Below are 24,843 nucleotides of genomic sequence, written 5' to 3' on the forward strand. Positions count from 1 at the left end.
ACCCACACCCTGATGGTAATGCCCAGGGATGTATCATGTCAGTGTATACCCAAACAACTCCATGAGGATCAGGCCCAAGCCATAGTAACAGTTACCTTGAAGCCTATGACATCCACTCATTTAACTGGTCCCAGGCTGTACTTCATGGTCTAGATGAATTTCTGTGATTTGAGTGACAGTTGCACTCTCTGGCATTTTCATATTTTTGAGGTTTCTGCTAGTTTTTATATCCTGCTTATCTCTTCAGAAGACAACGCAAAACTTTTTGGCCATGCACATGTCAACTACACAAGCCATGGCTGCAGCTCTGAAAGCAGCTTCCAGGGAGAGGGAAGGAGACTCCAGAGCAAACTCAGCAGGTGATATCGCTCACTGCAGGAGGGAGACCAGGAGACCCTAAAGTTGATGTCCTACCTGAACATTTAACCATTGGTCTGCTCTGGAATGGGCCTCTCATAGCTCTCCTGTTGGAAGTGTTCAGATGTGAATAAAAGAGTTGATGTTGGATGTGCTGTAGCCATGATGCTATAGTTAGTCACTCATACATTCTGTGATAGTATAAACTGAGCCTGCTAAATTTTGGAACCCTTGGAGTGCAGCATTTGCAGGGACTTCGGAAAATCCAGTTTCCAGAGTCCAGACACTGATCAGAATATGAAAAAAGTGAGAACTGGAGCTGGATTTTCTGTAACTCATGGAACTGCCTGAACCAGAATGTTATATGCTATTTGGGGCACAGAGACGTGGATGAGGTAAAGGTAAAAAGCATACCCATACTTATGAAATGCAAGATTTTTTTCAGGAGGGTTACCTCCAATGATAGTTTGACGGACTGTATCAACAATAAACTGCAGTCAAAGGGTAAGTAACTAGTGTTCTTTTTAATCAATTATTTATGACAATCAAAAATTGATTATGTATTTCTGCATTGCTTACAAATGCAGTAGGCTTAATTGTATTATGCAAAATATGACTCCCTCAAATATGTTTTTGGAAATGAGTATCTACCAAGTTTAGCTGCTTGCTTGCATCTGAAGCTACCAGAACTTAACCCAGTCATACAAAATATTCAGACCATGAGAACAGAGTAATACCCTTAGGAATGACACAGTTGGCAATATCTGGCTAATGTCATTTTTCTGATAAACTTCTAAGTGCTAATTTCAAAGCTGCAATGACTTCTTTGTGAAAATCTGGTAAGAAACAACAGTCTCAGAATGATTGTGAACACCTGAGAATATCTCATGCCATTTCAGAAGATGCAGATAAGGAGAACACTGGCACAAGGACACAGAGAGAGACAGGATGGTGTGTTTCCCAGTGAGCACTTGGTAGAGTGAAAGTTCCCACTGGGAGAGTTAGGGTGGAAGAGAACAGCACCTTGTTGTGATGGCATTGCACAGGGTCAGGAGTTTTGCCATGGGGCATATTTAGACCTTTTATTGTCGTTCATAAGCAACAGTCTGTCATGCCAATAGCAGAAGTCTCCCTTGATTTAATGAAATTTACATTATGGTGCAGTATCACAATTCAGCTCTTGCCTTTAACCCCACTGAAACACAAAGTGTATTACAAATCTGCTACAGGAATCACTTCATCCAGCATAGATATGCAGAAGTCTCCAGGGTGGAAAGTGGCAGCTGTTCAACACATTCACTCATAGAAACGTTACTCACCATCAGTATTTGTTTTGCTATTGTTACACAGTTATGTTAGCAGTGAAAATGTCTGAAATATTTGTTTGCTTTTCAGAAACTATCCCATAATGGCATTTTTTTCTGCAAATAATACTTTCGGAATTGCAGATTAATGAATAAAACAAGTGGTCAAAGATATCTTTTAAATATCATTCTTTCTCTATTCATTTTATAGCTTGAGAGCCATGTGTCTCTCTTTAACATGTGATTTGCAATGTAATACTCCATGAGCTTCCATATCTGTCTTGTATAATAGTTTCAAATAAAATTTGGCTCTCTGTATATCTTAACCTTGGGAACAGGACTGTTAAAATCCTAGAGGCCAAATACCAATATCCCTATAGGATTATCACGCACATCTGCATTTCTGGAAAGATGATATTTTTAAGGGAAAAGCTTTCAATTAAACATTCCTCCAGAAACCATTGCTTTGCCCAGATCCTTCTTGTTGCTAGCCTGGTAAGGGGCACACCACAGGGCAAACCTTTGCCATACATTCATCTAACCTTGTAGGTGTCCTAAGAATAAATATTTGCAATAAGCTTTATCTTTGTTTAACTTTCCTTTAGATTTCTAGAGTTGAGGTATAGCTGCTTTGAAAGAGCTTGTGTTATAGCAGGAGAACTGAAGGAACCCCTTTGTATCCCCACCCCAGACTCAATCTTACCCTGCCATTTGAGGCAAGAGTTGCTAGCAACCCACTTGAACTGTGAATGAAGCTACAAGTGCCAGAATCTGGTCAGACTTTGACATTTTTGCTTTCAGCCAAAGTACCTTAGGCACTGGGTTCCAGACACTGCAGATTCAGATCTAAGAGTGTTCCCATGTTCACCTCAGGTTTATAGTTCATTACCCAAAGTTTCCTGAAAGTTGCACTTTTGAGAAGGAAATTTCTCTGGTTTGGTCTTGGCTAAGTGATCTTCTGCTTGCTTGGAGATTTTGTTTGTTTGTTTGTTTGTGGTGGTTTTGTGTTTGCAGAAACGCAATTCAGCTATTTGAACAAGCAAAATGTTAAACACACCTATTTCCCTTAAATATACTGTGATTTTTGTGAGTTGATTTTTTTGAAGCTGGACCGACAAAGGGGTTAACAGCTAAAATACAGAATGAAAACTGAGAATTCTTACCAAGAAGAAGGGGCTGAACTTGTCTTGGAGAGAAAATATTCTGGTTTCAACAAGACACACGAACCCAGGCAAACTGAGCACTGACCACATGCAGTAGATTTTTTTGTTTGTGTTTTTGCTGAACTACGAAAGGATGCACCCAAGGGAGAGATTAACAAACTGAGGCTACTCAGTTCACAATGTTTGTTGTCCAAGTCACAGTGCAACAAAGAAAAAATGCCAGAAAGTCCAAATATTCTAAAACCCTATTGATTTTAACTTATTTCATGCCTCTAAAGCCTAGGAAAAGATAAGCTGTGAGGCTGAAAGACCAGGAATACTGAAAATACAGCTTCAGATGTGTGTACCTATTACTAAACAGCAACCTTCCCCAGCATTTCTTTTCTTTTTTCAAAAGAAAAAACAACTATGGAGAGCACAACCTTAGAAAGGGAAACACTTGAAAACTCAACATGCTTAGTTTTCTTACCCTGCCAGACCTAGGTCCTAACCTAGTGTTTAGGGTTTTTTTTTTTTGCCCCCAAGATCAAGATTACTGTCTGTGGTTTTGCAATGTCAGTAATTAGCACAATACATCATTTTCTGCTCCTATGAGATGTTATGCCACTACATATTACTGAGTCCTACACAGCACATACAAAAACAACAACAAAACCAAAACCAACTGAGGGGTGGGATTTCCAAACGCATTCAGCACTGGCTGGATATTTACACCCAAAGAAGTTAGAGGTAATTTAAAGCAAAAGTAAAAAAGCAAACCCAAACAACCATAACATTCACTGGTACCATATCATAACAATGCAGTATTAGGGTGAACAAAAAATTTAGCAATAAAGGTTCCAGTGTTGGTATTTGCTTATAAAAGTCAGTTGGTATGAGATAGCAGTGTAAGATAAGCAGAGTACTGATCAGTGAGAGCAGTTTGTGCAACATACCCAGTCGTCACTTCCCCAACGCTACTGAGCACAGTACTGGTTTTGCTCTCCCAGTGTGAGGGCACTCTGCAGAGATGGCACAGTACCTGAAATGTTCTTGTGACATGAAACTGGGGCCTGGAATGAGTATTTACCCCTTCTGATACCATGTATTGAAGATGGCTCATGCAGTGTGCACCCATATTAGGAAAAGGGACGTTTTTCTCATCCTAATGTGGAGTAAAATAGAAGTAAAATAGAAGGAAAGTTCCCATGGAAGGCCTGTGGCATCACACATAAGACTACATAGTTCTCCAAGGTCACAACTCCTCCATAATTCCAATATAGTCAAGAAAATAATTGCTACAGAAATCTTCAAAACCTAGTTATGAAGACTATGCTACACCTAGAAGAATGTTTCACTAAAAACAGCTGTGTAATAAATCAGAAAATAAATCCAAATATAATCTCATTTTTCAGCTTTTAGACTCCTGCAAAGCACATAGGACTTTTTGCCTGACAATGCTTGAGAACAGTAAGGAAATGTTTTGCATCCAAAAGATGGAGTCCAGTGTAACTCTGTAATTCTCCTAAGCATGGGGAGTAAATGAAATGCAGACTTGTAAATTCAAGATCATTACAATGCTACAAACTCTAAGGCACCCAAATCACCTTCAGATGTTGCTGCTGCTAAAATTAACAATAACAGAAGCACAGTTGATAACATTAGGACAGCAGAGTCAGAAGTCTAGTCCATGAAAAGGGTTTGCCACTACAACAGTATAACTATTCTGGTGTGAAGTTCTACTGGAGTTGCAACCTACCAGCTGAAAAAAAGTGCTTTTATTGTAAGAGCTTATACCCTCCCCAAGCAAAATAGAATATATAAGCCAAAGTTGTTTTTTTTTTTGCCTGGTACAACCATGTCTATACTAGGGCTTTTGCCAATAGACACATACAGCCAAAAATCACACCTCCAACTGACATTACTATACTGGCAAGTGTTTCTAGCACTGGGCTTAAAGCAGTTATTTGTTCAATCATTGCTTTCCACAGTCATGCTTCACCCTAAAAATACTGTATTTCTTTACAGGTAGAAAGCTGGAAAAACCCCCAATCTATCACCTTAGGTCTAGTTCAGCTGTTTCTTATATCAGGAAAGGATTTTTCTTTTGCCTTCACAAAAGGTGAATTCACCCTCCCCTTACTAAAGCAGAATAAAACATTTGTGGGGGCAGAGTGGGGGGAGCGTGAATCTTTAACCCCACAGCAGAACAAACAAACAAAAGTGCAGGTCAGCCCTTGCTCATCTTGCAACAGGGGCAGAGAGACAGAGAAAGAACAGGATTCCCTCAATCCTAATGACTCCTTGTTGCCATTCTCTACATACCAAAGTGAATACAGTCCATCAGCTTTGAAAAGTGCTATTTCTGCTCCTATTGCTGTGCCTGCTAAAGCAGACTCTTCCATAAGCAAAAAGTCAAACAATTTCCACTCTCAAAACTCACACAGAAAGTAGCACTTTTAAGGGGACATAATTAGTCCAAAACCATGGGGTGAGGGGACAGAGAAACGAACAAAGAAATGCTTTTCCACATAACCTAAGGCTGCCCTCCATGAGAAGAGGATTTTCCTATGACTTCTCTCTGCCTGAGATTATAAGAAGAACTATATGTTTTGAGGCACATTTGTTTTCAATACTTGCAATACTTTTTTGCAAAAAATTATCAAAACAATGGCTTTAAACATTGTATGGGAAAATAGAGTCTAAAGTGTTTCATTTTACTTCTAAAGCAGCACTACAATACTATCTTAATATCCATCACCTCTCCAAACCATTTCCTGTGGTTTGTCCTAAAATTTACCCTTGTCAGCCTAAACTGTAGTGTCAACTATGTGTGAAGAATCAACTTGCTTTTGGACTGAAAACAACTGTACCCTTTTAAAATGCCATGACTGCAGCATCACCAGAGAAGGCAAAACCTGTGGGAATCTAGAGACAGAACCTGCTTCTCCTTCTTCAGGTTGGTATTTTTCCCAAGCTACAGGGTCACAGAAGTTGATTTGGGAAACAGAATATTATTTCTGCCTGTGCTGCTTCTGTTCTGCACACACTCAAACAGTAAGTAGAGACTTACAGATGTACAGTGGATTTGGCTTGATATTAAATTAAACAAAATTTTTCCTTGGAAACTGTCTAGCAGAGCCTGCAGAAAATAGTTGTAACTGCACCTGGAATGCCGTAAGTTTTAGGGAAATTTCCATGTCATACACTGGTTTAATGCACTACTGGCAAATGTAACCTGCAGAACTCAGATGCAGATACAGACAACAAGGTTTTGAAATATCCACATTTAGGGTTTTGCTTTGAGCTCCTCCCCAGTAAAAATTTCTTTACTTCTGAGCACATAATGACTTTGCAACTACAGAGCTCTGCTATGACTCTTTATAGGTCAGAAAAACTTGAACCTTTCATTGTGTGAGTAACTCCTAAGATTACCAAAGGAAAGTAAGCCCCACAGCCAGCTCATCTGACGCAAGCAGAGTGACATCCGGACACGTCTGGAGTATCAACACCTTCAACCCAGCTTCATGCTGCCAGGAGCTTTTTCCTGTTTGGATTTAAATGTAAAGACACCTGGGATCTAACGCAAATGATCTCTTTCGATTTCACCCGCAGTGACGTAACGTAAGGACTCCCTGACAGCACTCAGAGGAGTTAGTGCCTGTAGGTACTTGGGGCTACTCAGGTTCCCCTATGCTGTTTCCTCAGCCCTGGGTTTCTCTCAAGTACTTGCTGCCAGCTGCACTGAACTGCATACAGAAGAACAAAATGCAATAAACAGACATCATTAGAGAAATGTTATTTTTCTTATTACAGAAAAGTTGAGAACTTTCACAATATCTTGAAACACTGCTCAAAAATTACCTCTTCAGCTTGGCATCTATTCCCTCTTTAGGAACAAAACAACCCCAGCAATTACAGGAAAAAGCCAAACTGACATAACTAAACCAAGAAAGTCTTTTATCTATTCATCTCACAAGGTTTTGTTTGGTTTTTTGTTTTTTGTTTTGTTTTTTTTTAAAAAACCCCTACTTCTTAAAGGCTTGACAAAACAGCATTAGGTGCTCTTTGCATGCAGAACATTTATGACCTTGCTTGCTGTATTAATGGACTCAGCCCAAGAAGTAGTAATGTTGAGCTTTTTAATTGCTTTACACAATCAAATGCTAATGCTTCCATCATTAATAGTAATGGTGAATATCATACTTCGTAGCACAACGTAAGCAACGTGTTCAAAACAAATGCTTCACCAGGTTTCTACCTTTCACTTTTTCTAAGTAGTTCAGAAAAAGAAGCCTAAAAATAAACAGCATTTATTGTCACTGGAGAAAGTGTTACAGTAAAGAGCAGCAAACAACTGGGAGCCACAATTATAACCTCCACCCCTTACAGCCTTCAACAGAGCCTTTGCTGTTGCTGTCTGTGTAAGCAGAGCAGAGCTGTCTGCTTCAGGGTTAGAGTTTTCTTGGAAATATTTACTCTAATGAGAGAATTTTCTGTTCTTTTTCTTTTAATCACAACACTGTCCAGTTCTGAGATCTGAATTGATGCAAAAAAAAAATAAAATCCAGATGACATTTCAAGGAATTTAATAATCAGATGCCTCATCAGATTGCACTGCTTGGGAGTGTGTTTCACATTATATTAAAATTATTGACACCCAGTCATGTTATGGCAGAATGAGCTGACACCATGCTTGGTTACAGCTGTTGCCACAACAGTAGTTATCTGGCAAACGATGTGAAAGAGGACAAAGTGCTATTGTGAGCTTACACCAAGTTTTTACACATTATGTCTCCAGTTCATAAAGAGGAAGGAAAAAAAGAAATGCTGCCTTTTTTTTTTTTTCCAGAGCAACCACAATGTGATTCCAAGTGAATGTGTTTGTCAAAAGACGTCAAAACCATCGCCAATTGACAGGCTATGAAAGCCACAGAAGAGGATGGAGAGGAAGCACAAGACTCCTGCAAGAAATGCAACTCAAGTTTGGGTAAGTAAGATGGGGTAAGTCAGAAAAAAGAAGGGCAAGGAGCTCTTGGAAAGCAAACTTACACTTTGTGGGAATCATCAACAATGGGTCACACTCTGAAGAAAGCCAGTTGTGTTCCCAAGCGTGTCACGGGTTGGCTGCTCAGGTCCTTGTGAGTGTGGTGAGGAGACATATACCCTCATGTCTACCTTCTTTGTGAGTCCATTCACATTACAGACGGAAGGGTTTCACCTTTGGCTAAAATACTTCCATCTCAGGTTTTTTTCTCCTCAAGAAGCTGGAGAGTCTGCCCTACCACACAGATGGGTTCCCACTAAAATAATCAACAACAATGTTGGAACTCTGTTCCTTGAAAGGAGGTTTGTCTCTGTGCCCAAGTGAGCCAGAAGAGGCAAAATCAGCTGCTACACATTAAGGAAAAAGTAACGTATTTAAAACAAAACAAAAAACAAAAGGAAAGGAAAAATAATTTTCATCCAGTATTTAATTGCAAAAACATGAAGGGAGAGAAAGAAGACTCAAGAGAAACTCCAGGACTTTTTGCATCTAAAGCAGCCATTTTGCACTGTACAACAGAAATGCTTAGATGCTGGTTGGTGTAGAGACATGTCCTCAATCTTTTAAATTAACTTACTGCCTCTGATGGTTCTTTTTCCCTAACAGAATGTTACCCTAAGCCTCTCCTCCCACCTAGTCGAGCCCTAAGCATGATCTAGCATTCATTCCAATGTCCATGGTTTTGAGACTCATACTCTATATTGATCCAAAATGAAAAATTCAGATGAAAGGAAACAGCCAAACAGTTGACCTATGTGAGCATTGACTGTTGTCTGTGTGAAAAAATTGGCACTTTTCAGAGAAGTTGAACCAGCACATCGTATTTAAGATGCAAAAGCAATTTCCTCTTGTAAGAACAAGATATCACACGTATTTGCTTTTGCCAAAGGTTGATTTTAACAGAAGCCACTGGAACATAACATGTATAAACTGGTCGTACTTGCTATGTGACAAACAGTTTATAGAAAAGCAGGGCTGGATTAGTTTTTAAATTTTTTTGTACCACTAGTTCTTAGCATGTCAGATGTAAGCAGTATAATTATAGCACTTGTTTACTTGTAAAATGTGGGAACTCACTAGAAAATATTTCAAAATTTTTTTCCCTTTCCTTCTTCTTCATTCCCCACTTCTTATTTAAATGTGCCCCTGCAGTGGGGAAATCACACTACAAGTACATGAAAACTGCAAAGTGAAACTGAATATAAACAGAAAGTGACTGATCTCATTTCACTGAGCAAGAGGGTTGAAGGCCAGAAAAGAAATAAATTGCTTAAGGGGTGGGATGTTAAGCAAATATTTACACAATTTTCCAGTTTTTATCAAACATAAAATATAATCTAATAATCATCTAAGGAATGTTTTGAGAACATTTTCCCTTAAGTATTACTCAACATTTAGACATGGATGATCAAAAAGTCAAGACCCACTCCCACCAAGCATACAACAGTATTTATCTCAAGCTCTCCCTAGTAGGAAAGATTACAAGGATTAGGTTTCAAGCTTGTGCAATTGTCTTTAGACAAACACAACAATATGCAATAAACTAGTATTCCCCAGATGACTTAATGAAAAAAAACCCCACGCTAATGACAATTAAGACTGAAAGAAGAGCCAAGTAAGTAACAATGCAGGACAAAGAGGCTCCCTTGAAAGACGCATTAGCATGGAAGACATCAAATCAGGGGGTGGTGGCTTTCCATGTGGGGAGGCATTCTCTGGGGCCACTTCTTGGTTTCCTCCTCACAAAGCAGTTCATTCCATTAAATGATGATTACATATTCTCAGGCTTTGGATCAAAGAAAGCAGGGTACAGTGGATCCCAAACTGAAGTCAGCCTCAGAACTCAGTAGTTCAGGGCCAGGTTTAATAGCTCTCTGAACCAATCTCTACTATCCAGCTCAGCCACAACAATATTTTCCTATGAAACCTGTATTTAATTGGGTCAGTGGAGCAAGAGGACAAAACAGAAAGTATACTGTAAGCTAGTCTCTACATTTATAAAACAGCTTTTCTCTGTTATCTTGAGCACCTGCTCCTCCTCTCAGATTCTGAGAACAAGCACTTGGGCACAAGGTTTTCCATTGATTTCAAAGAACAGAATTATAAGCAGACAAAAATCTCTACCTGAAAAAGAGCACGACAGCATCTTTGCAGCAATGCCTGTTCTTTGGGCTCATTCAACATTCCCTACTCCACCTGTGTTGTCCCTTTACAGAGGGCAACTCTGAAATGCGGTGCTTATTTCCTCAGCTGACTCCTAAGGATCTGGAACACTGCTAAAATTGTTTGTATAGTTTCTTCTAAAAGAATACCACAACATGTTTAACATCATACACAAGTATCATACAATTCAAAATACTCCATCTTACTCCAAGGAGGACACTGGGAATTTACTACGAAAAAAACTACGTGTGAACAATCCCTGTTTGAAGAATTATAAATGATTCATCTCATTTAATCACTTAGACTTCTCACAGAGGAATGATCTGATGAAACTGGATTGTGGGAGTTTAATTCTCTCACTCCTTGCTGGTAGAGCTTTAATAAATCATCAATAATTCAAAGATGACCATTAAAATATGACCAAGTGCAACAGAACAAGAGATGTTCTATAAAGCATACTCTTCATGAAGAGGGTGCTCTACAGCATCATGACTACCTATCACATTCAAACTTCATTCTACTCTAGCTTTCAACATGTGCCTGACACATAAATTTTCTAACTTTATTCCAGCTTTACAGCTAAGACCAGGATTATGGCAGTGGTTGTTTCAACAAAATGCAATTGAAATCCACATTTTTATTTTCTTTTTAATCGAAAGTTGAAAAGAAAAATATTGGAATTTCAAAGGCCTCTTGCTATGTTTTTGGTCATCAAGTGAATACATAAGATAGAATTTTTATGCATTCCTAGATTATCTTCACAGCTTTACCATGCAACATATAACAAACTATGTTTCTGTTCATTTCTCCACAGGTGAGAGGTGATGGTGACAAAGGTAGTTTTGGTCAGGGGAAGTGACTGTCTACCTTTAGCCCTGTGTCTACACATCTCCTTCACACTTTCTTTGAACAAGCAAACAGCATTGCTGTGATAGCAAGTCATGAAACATTGCATTTGTAAGGATATATTTATTTGAGTACTTAACAAACATTTGTACTGAAGAAGAAAACAAAGAATTGATACCTCCTCTTACTCATATCTGTGTTTAACAGTTAAGGAGATGAGGTATGTACTTGGTAATGGACTATTATGGGAAATCAGACACTCCACACCCCTCTAGTCTAAATTCTTCCCATGCTTCTCTTTCACCCCTTTTAAATCCATTTAAGCCATGACTCCAAATCAGGATGGGCACTGCTACCAGTTAGTCCATCATTCACAAACTCTCACCAGGTCACGTGAGGACCATGCACAGATTAATTAAGGGAATTTGCTCTTGGAATGCTTTGCTGTGATATGGAACATTATCCTCATTTTAGAGATGCAGAGAAACAGATGTGTCCACAGTTACCCAAGATATACCTAGGACAAAGCTAAGAATCAAAGATCAGTAGTCAAGTTTCTGATTGTTTTTACTGGATTGGGATGGGGAAAAAAATCTCATCACTTTTATAAGATTAGAAATAAGTTAATTACACAATATCTCAAAATAAAAAGGCAATACATCATGAAGCATATGGAAACCTGCCAGTGCTTAATATTCAACTTACATGAAATACCTCTTAAAAATACAGCTGAGTATTTCGTATTATTTTAAATATTTTAACCATGAAAATATTGTATATTTTGAAATATATATAATAGCTCATAAAAAGATATGTTTTCTTCTCTTCACTCATGTACTTGAAAATACTATATCTCTAAAATTCGTGCCAGCATAAAAAAGTCCTAGTAAAATACCTTCTTTCTTCCCACCTCAAGATTAAAAAAACCCAACAATATAATTAGCTTGCCTTTGAAATAGATTTAAAGACTTAGAAAGCTATTTCCTCATGTTCTCAAGACTAAATGGAAACTGAACACACTTCAGTACTCAGACTTAGTAGGTGTATACCTAGTGCCTCTGATTACATCTGCAGTATGTAGGAAAAGAAAACAAATTGATAATCTCCTATGTACTAATAATTTGCTGCTAGATTTTTATACAAGTGCATACAACAAGAAATGACTAAGCTCTCACCTCGACAGACACTCTGCTGCTTTAAAACATGATGTCAAGCTGGACTGAAGGGGTGACATTCACAGAACTCTGCCTTAACGAGCAGTAGTGGTGTGAAGTTCAAGACTTCTCCAGCCTTGCTGACCTGCCAACTCACTCTCAGCCATCCCATTTCCACAAGTGCTTTCCCTTCCCTGTCTACTGCCAATGCCAGCCAGGCCTTCACCTGGTTATTAAGCTCAATTATATGTCCTCATAAAACACAATGAGAAATGAGACTGAGTCCTCCAACAAAGATCTTAAATTCTGGGCATCTTAAGTGCAAGCTGTGAAATAAACCACTAAAATGAACATTACTGTTTTAATATGGGATTGTGTGATTTTCCACCTCCTTACAAATGTGCTAGCAAACAAGGTTTTACTTATCAATGAATTTTTAATGCATTTTGGTGGTTATTTTTTGGTGCTTACCAAGGATACTTTGGGGAAATTGAAGTATTGACTGATTTCCTTTGTTTTTAGCACAAATACACACATTCACCTCTATCCCTTGACTAAGATTGGGTTTTACTGTTGCTGTTTTATTCTGCTTAAGCATAGCTGAAAATTAAATTAAATTAAATCGACTGTGAGAGAAAGCAATTCTTGTCTCCAAAGTTTTAAAATGACTGAACCTTCTCATATTTAATAATTCAGCCTCACTCCTCTAAATTTTGTCCAGGAAAATAAGATGCTCTTTATATTCCAAAGATGTCTTCACAAAAGTCTGCAGTACTGGATTTTCTGACGCTGAGAGATTATGAAACCCCCTTTTGTTCTCATAACTTCATGATGTATATCTATAACTCTTTCTTGTTTGTGAAGATAAGACCAGCCTTGTCTCTCTAAATGCCTTTTCAAAGGAAGATTCACAGTTGTTTGACTTTTGATCTGTGTGGCAACTAGCTCAACCACCTGCACTGGGTTTGAGCAGTTACTGAGCTTGCTTTGTACCAGCTTATGAACACAGCAAGCCTTTTACACCAGAACAAGCCGATGTGTGAATACACCAATTTACAATGTAAATACAGAGTCCAACAATATGGGCATCTTTAATGACCAAATGCGTAAAGTGCATATATTGTTTACTGATTATATCATTAAATAAAACAGATGGCTCATATTCTCCATCCACCTACACTGGATTAAAACACAATGGTGTAATAGTCTGGTAAACTGGTAATGTGAAACATTGCTTTGTACTGGTGAAGTAGTATAAATAGCTGTTCACAAATGAGGTACAAAGCCCCACTGCCAATAGGAGTAATTAGCTTAAGGCTGTAGTGAAAGAATGCTACCTTCACAATCAACACGTGTGTGCCATTCACACTGCAAACTGCATTTGAAAAATACAGCAGTGACAGAAAGTAGCAAAGAAATTTCTTGGCATGAATAAAGTAGACCATATGCTTCCCAACATCTAGGCAAGACAGGGCACACTTAGAACCATGTTTCTCAAACAACTCCCTATTTAAACATAGCATTTGTGGCCATGGTAAGCACATCAGAGAAACAAGAGTGCTTTTTTTTTTATGCTTGCACAAGCATTTTTATGGGAAGGAAGGCAGGGAGTTGGCGCAAAAATAATTTTAAGATGCAATTTTTATTCAAGAAGAAAAATTACCCACTAGTGTCACAATCTTAAACTATCAGTTGATTTGCTAAGTAAGTAAAAGACAAGATGAAGACTTTTCTCCAACTCACAAATGTTAGAAAAGCCTTCTGGGATACACCTTGGTTAATATAGCAAATTCCAAGTTAAACAAGAACTCTTAAGTAATAAATGCTACATAGTGAGATCCTGCATACTAAGCCATGTTAACACTCATGGAAAAACATTAATATTTGCAGAAAGTATATTGGTCAGTGAAAAACTCTTCTGCTATGTTTTTAAACTGGAGAATACTAATACCATTTATAATTCTAATAAATCGTAGCTCCTGACTTCAAATTCATTGGTTAATTTTTAAAGCCTTCAAAATAACCCCCCTCAATTAATAAAATTATTCTAAAATATGATTGTAAAATCTCAGTTATAATCCTGATTCAAAGGCTGAAGGAACACAAGCACTAAAAATTTAGGTGTGTCTAAAGCAAGTAGGTTGTAAGAATCTATGCCTTGTTTACATTACTCTAGATATTTCTGAAACAATTTCACTGATTTTCAATGTATTATTTTAGAGCTACACAAATGCTGTAGAGAACATAAATCCCAGTGTTTATGGCAAAATTGTTTTTCTCTGTCTTTCCCATTTTGCTCATTTTCTGTACTGACTTTTCTTTGCCTTTTTGATTAGGTTCAAATCATCGAATCAAAGACTGCCTTGGGTTGGACCTTTCATATTAGTTAAAGAGCCAGCCAGAATTATTAAATTTTCATCCTTCCTATCACCAAGTAGACTAAGAAATCTTGTTGTAAGGCAACACTTTCTCATTCATGACTTTGTTTTTCTTCAGACAAATGCTCAGCAGGTTAGCGATGTGTGAACATTTCTTCTGCAGAGTTTTAAAGGTCCAATACAACATATTACATGCTGCCCAAGGATATAAATTCTTCCTCAGTTTTGGTCTTGTCCCACAGCAGTACTAATTTATCTGCAACAAACTCTGAGTGATCCCAGTTTTCCTTAGCTGTTGATCTCTCACAGTCATCATTTATGGCCTTCTTTGTAAAACTACAACAACAAACAAGACCCGTTCTCCACCCCCTGCCTCCCCAACCAAACTTTTCTCAAACCAAAAGATCATTGTTCAATATTAGGGCTATGTATGAGAAAACTTCCCACACAACTATGACTTGCAGCTTCAAGTCCTGGGTTTTGTGGTAGGACTTGACTGACTGACTTGAACAAAAGTTTTACTCAGCAAACCCTGAGTTTTCCTTTGTTTCAGTTGTAGGTCACTTAATCTCTTATGTCCCTTGCACACACCCAAAACTCTGACCTGCAACTATGAGCTAGATTGAAAATGATCTAATCTAAAAGATTAGCTAATAAGGACAAGAGTCTGGTATCACAGCAGTCTTAAATCAGTTTGACAACTTCATTGTTTTCTGAAAGATAAAGTCAGTGTGATCAGAATCATACTGGAAAGCTGAATTAGTTTTGCTTTTATTAAAAGGCAACAATTTAAATCAAGTGTGGCAAGAAAAGTGCCGAGTGCTACCAGAAATCAGTCAGAATACACAAAAGAGGTTCTTTACCTGATAAAGTTTACCAAAGTTCCTGCAGACACCTGACAGAAGCCTATGCAAATCAATTTGCATTCCTCCATTTGTTTCCAAACACTAGCTCTGTCCAAAATGCTGGTGTGCCTATGGGCAAGGGTGGGAGAAATAATTTAAAAATTCTGATGCTTCTTTGACACAATTACTGCCTGTTTCTTTAAACGTTTAGAGGTGCCATCAAGAAAGTTGTATCTCTGTTGCATTTCAAATGTTGCTTTTAGTCAGCTCAGTATACTGACTAGTTTCAGTCCAGATATGCAAACTCATGAGAATGAGGTGTCTCTATTTGCAAAGCTCAGTGACATCTACACACGAAGCTAGTTAAGAGAGGCTGAGCTTCCAGGACTTGCCTATTAGAACATTATCCAAGTCTTCCATTTTTACATCCCTAAATCCCACCAAAAGGCTTGGCTTGATGAAGACTGGAAATTGTGATTTAATTCTGTACAATATTATTTATGTTCTCTAATTCTTGAAAAGTTCAGCAGAAATTTCTTTCCACAGCACAGATCACCAGAAATCTCCTCAAATGCACCAGCACATAAAAGCCTTCTGTCTACCCAGGAAAAAGGATTAGGGCTAAACATTAGGTAAAACTTTGATATATCTGACTGAAGAGATGGGGAATCTTGATCAGTGCAGAACAGGCCAAACAAACATCTGTCAGGATTGAAACAGGGTCACTCAATCCTGCCTTAACACAAAGGGATGAACTTTTCTGAGATCACTTCTAAGTTCATTCTACTACTTTAGGTAAATTTGTGAATTAAAAAGAAGTGACCCATGTGGCAAGATATCATGCAGATCTGTGATCAGAAACATTTAGGAACTTATGGCTTAAGCACTCTGAGGTAAATGGAATGTGTAAAATTTGACATATATTGTTCTGTGACAGTTACAGTGTGAGTGGTGTCAAGAACAATGTGATCCTAATTAACTACTGGCCTTAAGGAGTTTGACTAAATTGATTTCTGAAGAGTTGTCTCTAATTATTTCAGCAATTACCAATGTCAGCTTTTGCTAACAGGTTCTCTGCTTCACATAAACAATTCTACCACATTCAAAATATTTTCACTACCTTCACTATTCCTGAATATCATGTCAGAGAGAACTCATCCAACTGGAACCTACTTGTAACTACTGCAGGAAAGCATCGCACTGATTATGCTGATATAAGACATGCCTTCTCATAAAAGCATGTCATGGGATACCTATTGTGGTTCAGACATGACAGTGCTGACTATGAAATGCCTTTTGTTTAACTCTTGACACTGTGAACCTTTTTAGGCTCTAGCTGCTTAATGGTAGTCAACATATCTCAGTACAGAAAACAATCACAAAGGGTTACATGATATTTAACCTATTATGATGCTTTACATTCTTGGTATATGCAGTTTAGGACTAGCTAGGATAATTATCCACTGGGATCCTGCTTTCCTACAGAAACACAACTGTGCTGTAGATAATGTTCTTTCCAGCTGTTCAGCTGGACACGAGTAGATAGAAGGGGGGCAAATGAGATAGTAATTCCAGATGATAGAAAAGAGGGAATGGAGAGGACAGAACAAAGACCATTGTACTCTTTAAAAAGGAATGGAAAAAGAGTATTAGAAATATTGTCTGAAGAATGCTGAGAGCCCTGTTCATAATGGACATAGTGTAGGCAGCTCGACATGTGGGTAAAGCTTTCCAAAAAACTGAAAAATAAAACAATGCTACAATATAAATGATTCTATCTCAATGAATGAGGGACATATCCTTCTAAGGCTGCTTAGGCACAAGGAGATGAAAATATTGACTTATTTTATCCTATGCACTTAAGTTCTTAAAATGTAAAGATAAACCACAATGCTCCTTTTTTTTTTTTTTCAGTTTGAGAAAACTTCATTCTGTATCACTTGTTAGAATGTTTGCAAAGCCTAAGGTGGCATTAAACTAATCATAGCTACACACTTGCTACATTAAAACTGGTCCAATTCTGTAAGGAATTCAGTACCTTCCGTACATGGCCTGGAACTCTCCATGTACATTGCTTGCTGTAGCTATGGTGGTAGTACAGCAGCTCAAAAGACTTCTGCACCTTCCATGGTGCATGAACTGAAAAGTAGGATAAGATTTTTCAGAAGTATTTTGGGACCAGCACACACAACACTGTCCATGAAAGATGAGAAAGCTATAGAAAATGGATCTTGACTATTAAAAATAAGAAATGCATCATACATGCATCAGATTATGTACACCTAAACTAAGAACAGGGAATCCACAGTGTCCTACACTATTTTAAAATATTTGCTGCACAGACCTAGAAGTACATTTCCTGTTTTTTTTGTCAGACTCCTAATGATGGAGAATGCTCACCCTTGGGAATTTTGCTGACACTACATTTATGTTTTCCAGATGCTTTGCCCATCATTTCAACAAAGAAACAAGGTTTCTTTTTAAAGTTAGAGATGAAGTGAGGAATGACTAGGTACTAATTAATGCCAAGGTTTGATCTGGAATAACAAGATGCATGTTCATTGTCCAAGGACCATATTGTGACTAACAGCATCACAAAGCTTTATCAGTTTCCATTTGAAAAGATTCAACACTTCACAATTGATAAAGGTTAGTTGTCTAACAAAACACAAACATGTACAATAACAAAAGAATCAAGTAACTATATTAAAAGCTTAAAAGTCAAGAAAATTAAATAAAAAAGTTCTCATACTGACAGTAACAAGTGCTAAAATACCCTATGTGTATTTTATGGTTTCCAGTTAACAACAGAAATATTAAATACATGGTTTTCTCTGTAATCAGCCTTGAGCAAGGAGCACAATAAAAGCTGTGTTGCCCCAAGAGATGACCCAGAATCATTCTGCTTTTCAATCCCCCTTATTCAGTCTCCCTCAGGTTAAGGGAATATCTCCTCTGGTTTAAGTTAACCACATGCTTAAATATGTTCCTGAAACCAGGTCTAAATTACTGAAGTAAACAGCTGCAGCTGTAAATATTCAACATGGAGCAGACAAGTTGCTAGAGGATTTACCATTTCAATCATTTTTCAGTGTAGAAATACATCTTGAAGTAAAAATAGAAATATATGTACCAAAAAAGTTGTTGAAACAATTTCTACTCAAACTTGTTTTGGCTTGAGACCAAATATGCAAAGTTCCTGCTGGAAAGAGGAACTGCTCTATGAGCATGAAAACAAGGCAAATCTAACTGTATGTTAAACCTCACTCTGGATCAGTGATACAAAGACCTGCCTTCAGAAAACTGCAGAGACTAAACACTCATGGCCTAGTGTGACTGATATTGAGACAGGCTGCAGCTCAGAACAAAATCTTTTTTTTGTTATGGACTTTTGGGGATGGACACAGAGATTGGTTGAGAAACGGGAAAAAGGCAGTGGTAACACTCACTCTTTGTTTTGAGTCAACATGGACATAACTGTCTCTGCTACTTCTTCAACATACAGAAATGTGGGCTTTGTAGTCAAGCCAGAAGGCAGAATAGACATCATTAACTATTCACATCTCTAGGAATGTGAGAAAGCAAGTAAAAAAGTCCTGAGCATACATTGCTAACTGGTGACACGACCAGGTCAGTGGGTGAAGGTAAAGCATCCCACACCCTGCATAAGGACCTGCCCTACACTGAGTGTCTCCTCAGCCTAATGACCACAGCTTCACCATTGCTGAAGTTGTTTGAGAACTACTAGAAATCACTGCAATACAGGCCCAAACTCCCAAGGCCAATTCTAAAACACATGTTTTAAGTCACTTTTGCTTAGGCCCAGAGGGACTGAACTGAAGCTGAATGCTAGGAAATTTCATTTAGATACCTAGAGAAATAGCTATTTCAACTGCTACTAGAACAGATTGCTCAGAGAGGCATTGGTACCTCCAACCTTGGATGTATCTGAAACTTGATGGGGAAAGACTCTGAGCAACCTGCTCTATTGAGACTTGCTTTGAGCAGGAGGTTGGACCAGATGATTTCTAGAGGTTCCTTCCAGCCTAAATTGTCCTATGATTCTATGAAGTGTTGAAAAATAACTAGTCTGGACTATCCTGGAGCTCAAAAGTAGAAGGAGGTTTGACGAGAAGTGATGCAAGAAGCAGGACTTGCAGAATTTTCCAGGAAAGAAGAGTGAAGAAGCTTGTCCACAACTAGCATGGAGGCACTGATTGTAGGTCACATTGGACATGCAGTTATTGGCAAGTCACCTAACTTATTACCTGAGAAGAGAACACTTACTGCTTCACTTCTATCACCTGGAGGTAGTGCCTCTGTCCTGCTGGGAAATCAAATTTTACAAGTGTCTTTTATAAAAGCAGATGTGTTCATAAGCTTCTCAAAGCATCATTGATAACAATCCAATAGGTTGAAATCTGAAGATTAAAAGGGAATTTTTGGCATAAAAAATTCTTGGTGAACCAAACAGGATAAGAAGCTGTTTAGGAGGGTGGCAGCTGTTTTTCTAAAATACTTTTTCCCCTGATTTGAAAGGGGGTAGATAGAACTTATCTGCTAATTGAATAAAGATTCACATCTACTGAAATTTTTATCTGGTTACTTTTAGGTTTGTTTGTTTCCCACTGGGTTGTGTGTGGCTTGGAGACTTTCCAAATTCTTCTCTTAAAAGGTTTTCTATTCTATTGGCTTAGGATATGGGCTGAAGACTGAAAATCTTCCAGAACATACTATTTTCTGCTTCTTTCTAGCACACTGTGCCCTCCCCAATTCACAGTGGGTTAGAGGCCAAGGTATAGAGAGCTGAGATGGCAATATCGTGGATGACTGCACAAGATGCCACTTCCTCATGTTAAAACCTATCATTTGGAAATTCTGTAACTGAAATTACACTGAACGTCTGTTATAGTCACACAGTTTTAAAGAGGAATCATAAATGACAGGATTTCAAGAGCTATAGATACATGTAAATGCAGATGATAAAGGTTTTGACATTATCAACATGCTGAAATTGTCATGGAATCATAGAACCGATTGGGTTGGAAAGGACCTTAAAGACCATCTAGTTCCAACTCCCTGCCATGAGCAGGGACAACTTCCACTAGAACAGCTTGCTCAAAGTCCCATCCAACCTGGCCTTGAACATTCCCAGGGATGGGGCACTCACAGCTTTTCTGGGCAGCCTGTTTTAGTGCCTCACCACCCTCACAGCAAAGTATTTCCTCCTAATGTCTAATACATACTCTCGAAGTCATTCCCCCTTACCCCCACAATGCAACACCATAACACGAACTAGTTCACTAGTTTTTACTAGATTCTGCTAAACTATACTATACTAGTTTAGCAGAACCTACATAGGTTTATTTACAGAAAAAACCTCAACATATGAATGTATAGGTCATTTCAATGGAAGAATATTTAAGAACACATTACAAAAACACTCTTAACCAAATACCCAAAATACTGGGAGACAACAAATTCCAATACATCAGGCTAGGTACCTTAAATTGCTAGAGCAGCAAACTGGGATAGGAAGACTCTAACATGCCACTGATTTCCTAGTGAGCTATGGCAGCCTACAAAACCTCTCTCTGCTTTTATTCCCCATCTCCAGAACGTTTTATGCACAAACACATGGCCAGGGAATTCAGGTCACACAAATGCAGTAGTTTAGCCCTCTAGCTATCTAAATACCTGATCTCTTAATATGTGCAGCCAGATTCAGAAGATATGCTGCTTTACCTTTCCCAGACAGTAAAATTAGAAATAGTTAGGCATGAATTTAATGCACAGGGTGTTAGCCTGGCATATGACTTCAAGCATATCAGCAAATACATTGAGCAATGTTCAGTTTAACATTACCTTTCCTGTGTAATATTGATGTGAAGAATAGTCTTCCAGAGTTTTATTTTATTTATTCCAGTGATTGTGTGAAACATTGTGTGGGACGTACTGAAACATGCAGAAATAAACAAACACTGGGATGATGCTGAGATTGGGATAATGCTAGACCCACCACCCAACACTCACAAGCCAATTAAATTCACCATAGGTCTATCTCTTATGTGGCTTTAAAAAACAACCTGAGAATTCTCTACTCCAAGTTGCTTCTATGCCAAGGCATTGCTTTTGGCACATCTACCTGAACTGAGTTTAAATCCTAACCTGCCTTTCATCCAGATGGGTGACTCAGTTCAGCATTTTTGTTGCAGAAAGGAGAAATCCAGTGCCTTTCTGACACACACAAACATGCCATTGTGGTGTTCGACTACATAATCCTTTTGTCTGTAAAGAAGAGCCCAAGTATATTTCAGAAAGATCATATTTTTCATTTGGCTTATGGAACACTTATAAACTAGGACTCCGAACTGTGATTCCCCAACACAAAACAAAGTCAAAGGTTACAGCATATGTTTTTGTTTCAGCTTCTCCAAATTACTTGCAAATGTATTCAAACACAATATGAGGAGATACTTTATTTTATTGAAAATAACAGACTACAGGGTGCTGCAAAAAAGGCTGAGGTACCTCAAGCATAAACATGGAAAGAATACATTGGTTTAGAAACCCATAAATCCTTATTTGAATCTGCCAACCTGAAAGCCAACTAAAGCCCGAAAAAACTATTTTTCCTAAATGCTATGTCTGATTAAGCCATACCCTTAAATGACAGCTGAACTTTAACATTAATATGATATTATTTAAATAACTGCATGATTTTTTTTTTACACTAAAATGATGAATGATTTTTGGACAGCTCAATTGACATAAAGCAAGAAACCCCTTTAATGAGATTTGACAAAATGGAGACATATGCAGAATATTCGTTACAGCTCATGTCGCAGAGCCCTTCCTGGGGAGACTTGGGTTTGGTTGTGTCTTTTCTTTCGTTCATTTTTTTTACAGTTTATTTTGATTGTCTACAGGCACTGAACCATCCCTTTCAATCGCCACTTCCTTTCTCCATGGATTTTGAATTTAGCTTGTGTCATTTACATATTACTCTTAATCAGAGAATTTTATATGTTACAGTTTGGAGTTGAAATTGTAAGAAATCTGTGGAATGAAGGCATGGGGTTCAGTCATTTTAACCTTTGTCAATTTGGTACACAAGGAACTAACAAAGGTATTTTTCTGAGGAGACTTATGGAGAGATGAAGCTTGTGCTAGAGAACACAATATAAAATTCCAGTTTTCATGTTTCCCAAGCCAAGCGACAAATCAACAACTCTGCTAAAACTTTGTCTTCTTTTTTTCCATAAAAAGACTGCATTAAGCAAATATGCAACATAAAAGCACATGACAAGGGTAATTTCAAGCTGAACTCTTAAGAGGATTCACTAAAAACCTTTAAAGCTGTGTTTTCTTAGCACCCAGCACTGCTTATTAGAGAGATGCTTTTCTTCTTCAGGAAGCTGAATATATACAGAAGTATGGCCATCACAGAGAAGCACAGGTGCTGTTTCACTGGGCAAAGAACACACATCCAGAGATGCCACTGATTCAAAAACACTGTCTGAGAAAGTACCAATGTAAATTTGAGGTGACAGGGAATCAGTGGATAACCCTTGCCCTGCAGGCTCATGTAGAATTTTAGGACATTGCACATTTTTTCTTTCTGTATCACCTCACTTTGATCCCAGGGATAATTTTCATAACATTGAAAGCATGGAAGAAACATGCTAAACCCACAAGGTTTGACAGTGTGTCTGCCCCATCTAGTCATGCAGAATTGATAATTTTAACCTTTTCTCCGTGCGCAAATTTATGCTGCCCCAAATAATTGACAAACTTTCTCACTTTAAGAGGCAAAAAATCCCTCAAAACATCAAAATCACTCAAGAATAAGGAACACAGCAAATCATCATCTAAAAGCTTAATTTTAGAACACACATCCAAAAATCCCCAAACAAATACAAAGAAACAAAGATAAGAAATCATTACGCAAGGGCTATCCCTCAGGCTACAGAAAACTCTTTCCATAGGTGTGACAAAGCCTTCTAACCACACCGGCTCACTGCCAGCACTCATCCAAAGACATTTTGCAGAGCAGCCTGTGTAAAAACACTCAGGTACATCAGCAAGAGGTTGAGGCTGAATTAAAACTAAAAATGAAGGCAAGGAGGGAGAGAAGAAGAAAAGAAAGAGCAGAAATGTCCCTACCTTGGCCTTACCTTCGCAACATTCCCGTCAAAATCCTGGAACTCTTCCCCAGGTTTGCATCTGTTTCTCTAAGCTGGGGAGAAAAGAGGCCCATTAAAGGCAAAAGGCACACATACTCCTTTCTGTACAAAGGACAGATATTTCTACTGTCATTTGACTCAATCAACCTCAGGTTTAGCCCACAACAAGCCCTCAAAGCCACCGAAGCTCTGAAATTTGAAAAGACTTTGTCTTGTTTACACTTATATAAACATGAAACCTAGGGAAGATAAAACACTGAGGCAATAATGATGAGTCAGAATAAAGAGCAAAAGCTTTACAAATAAAGGGTTGCAGGTAGAAGCTGCATGCGTTGGTGTCCATAATTCCTCCTGATATGTGTATGTGGGTTGGCTATATATATATTAGTGAAGGCATCAAGGGATGAAGGCAGCCATGTGTTGTGTTCTTGATGCTTTATGAAATGCAAAAACATGTCTTTTCTCATTGTTTTTCAAAGACAGCAGTTCAAAGAAAACACAGATATACAAAACAGTGTCCTTTTACCAATTATGTGTAAAAGAAATATGCTGATAATGTCCCTTAAATATAAAACTTGTACTGACCTTACAGCAGCCACCAGTGCACGGGTGGTCAAACACTTTGTGCATAGTACTTCATATGTGCAGAAGGCACAACTGTATAATATATATCTTTCGTCACATAAGGATCTCTCACTCACTGAAAAGGCCATTTTTGTAGTTTATTGGGACAAAAGAAACCTTCAGTTCACAGGTAAATGCAATTAGCTGACTTGTTCTACAGCTCTCAAGCATCTTGCAAACCAGTCAAAAGCACAACTGAATAAAATATTAAACTGGGCAGATGAAATGTTATGAAGCAATTGACCTCTATATTTACTTCTATTGCTCTTCCAAAGGGATTAAAATGTCACCTCTATTTTTGTATTTATTAGTGTCCCACAAAAGGAAATCTAGAAATGAAGAAGAGTACAGGAAGAATGGAGTTACTCTCCTATTGAGTCTTTTGCCACTGGCAGCTAGAGGAGAGACATCTTTTTACTTATTAGACATCTTGGAACCAGTGGGACATCAAAATCTACTGTAAAAGATAATGTAATGATTATTATTGTTTCAGTCCTGAAATAGCAGGGGCCACTGTTTCTAACATGCCCCAAAACACAGCTGTGTGTACATAAAGAAAAAAATTCCTCTCCTTATGAAAGCTGAATATTTACCTCTTCATTATCAAATCAGACTGAAAGGATTACCTGACTCATTGAATTCTTGCTAAAAAAAAAATTTGTTGCACTAGACAAAATGCATCCTGTGTTATAAATCCATCAAAACTGTAACACTGCCAAGAAGAGTGGCAGTCTTCCAATAACAAATCACCTTCGCCATAACAAACCACTATTATGTCTTGAACACATGAGCAGCAG

The 24,843-nt window shown here is 38.1% G+C and overlaps 1 protein-coding gene across 1 annotated transcript in view; it reads right to left on the minus strand.

Annotated features, from left to right (window-relative positions):
- The window catches only part of VTI1A (vesicle transport through interaction with t-SNAREs 1A), a 265,633-nt gene that overhangs the window by 75,071 nt on the left and 165,719 nt on the right, over positions 1 to 24,843 (minus strand). Inside the window, exon 8 of the mRNA XM_009082019.1 lies at positions 23,414 to 23,475. Coding sequence (XP_009080267.1) covers positions 23,414 to 23,475 — 62 coding nt within the window. The remainder of the gene's footprint in view (positions 1 to 23,413; positions 23,476 to 24,843) is intronic.

This window comes from Acanthisitta chloris, unplaced genomic scaffold (assembly GCF_000695815.1).
Source record: "Acanthisitta chloris isolate BGI_N310 unplaced genomic scaffold, ASM69581v1 scaffold6659, whole genome shotgun sequence".
NCBI lineage: Eukaryota > Metazoa > Chordata > Aves > Passeriformes > Acanthisittidae > Acanthisitta > Acanthisitta chloris.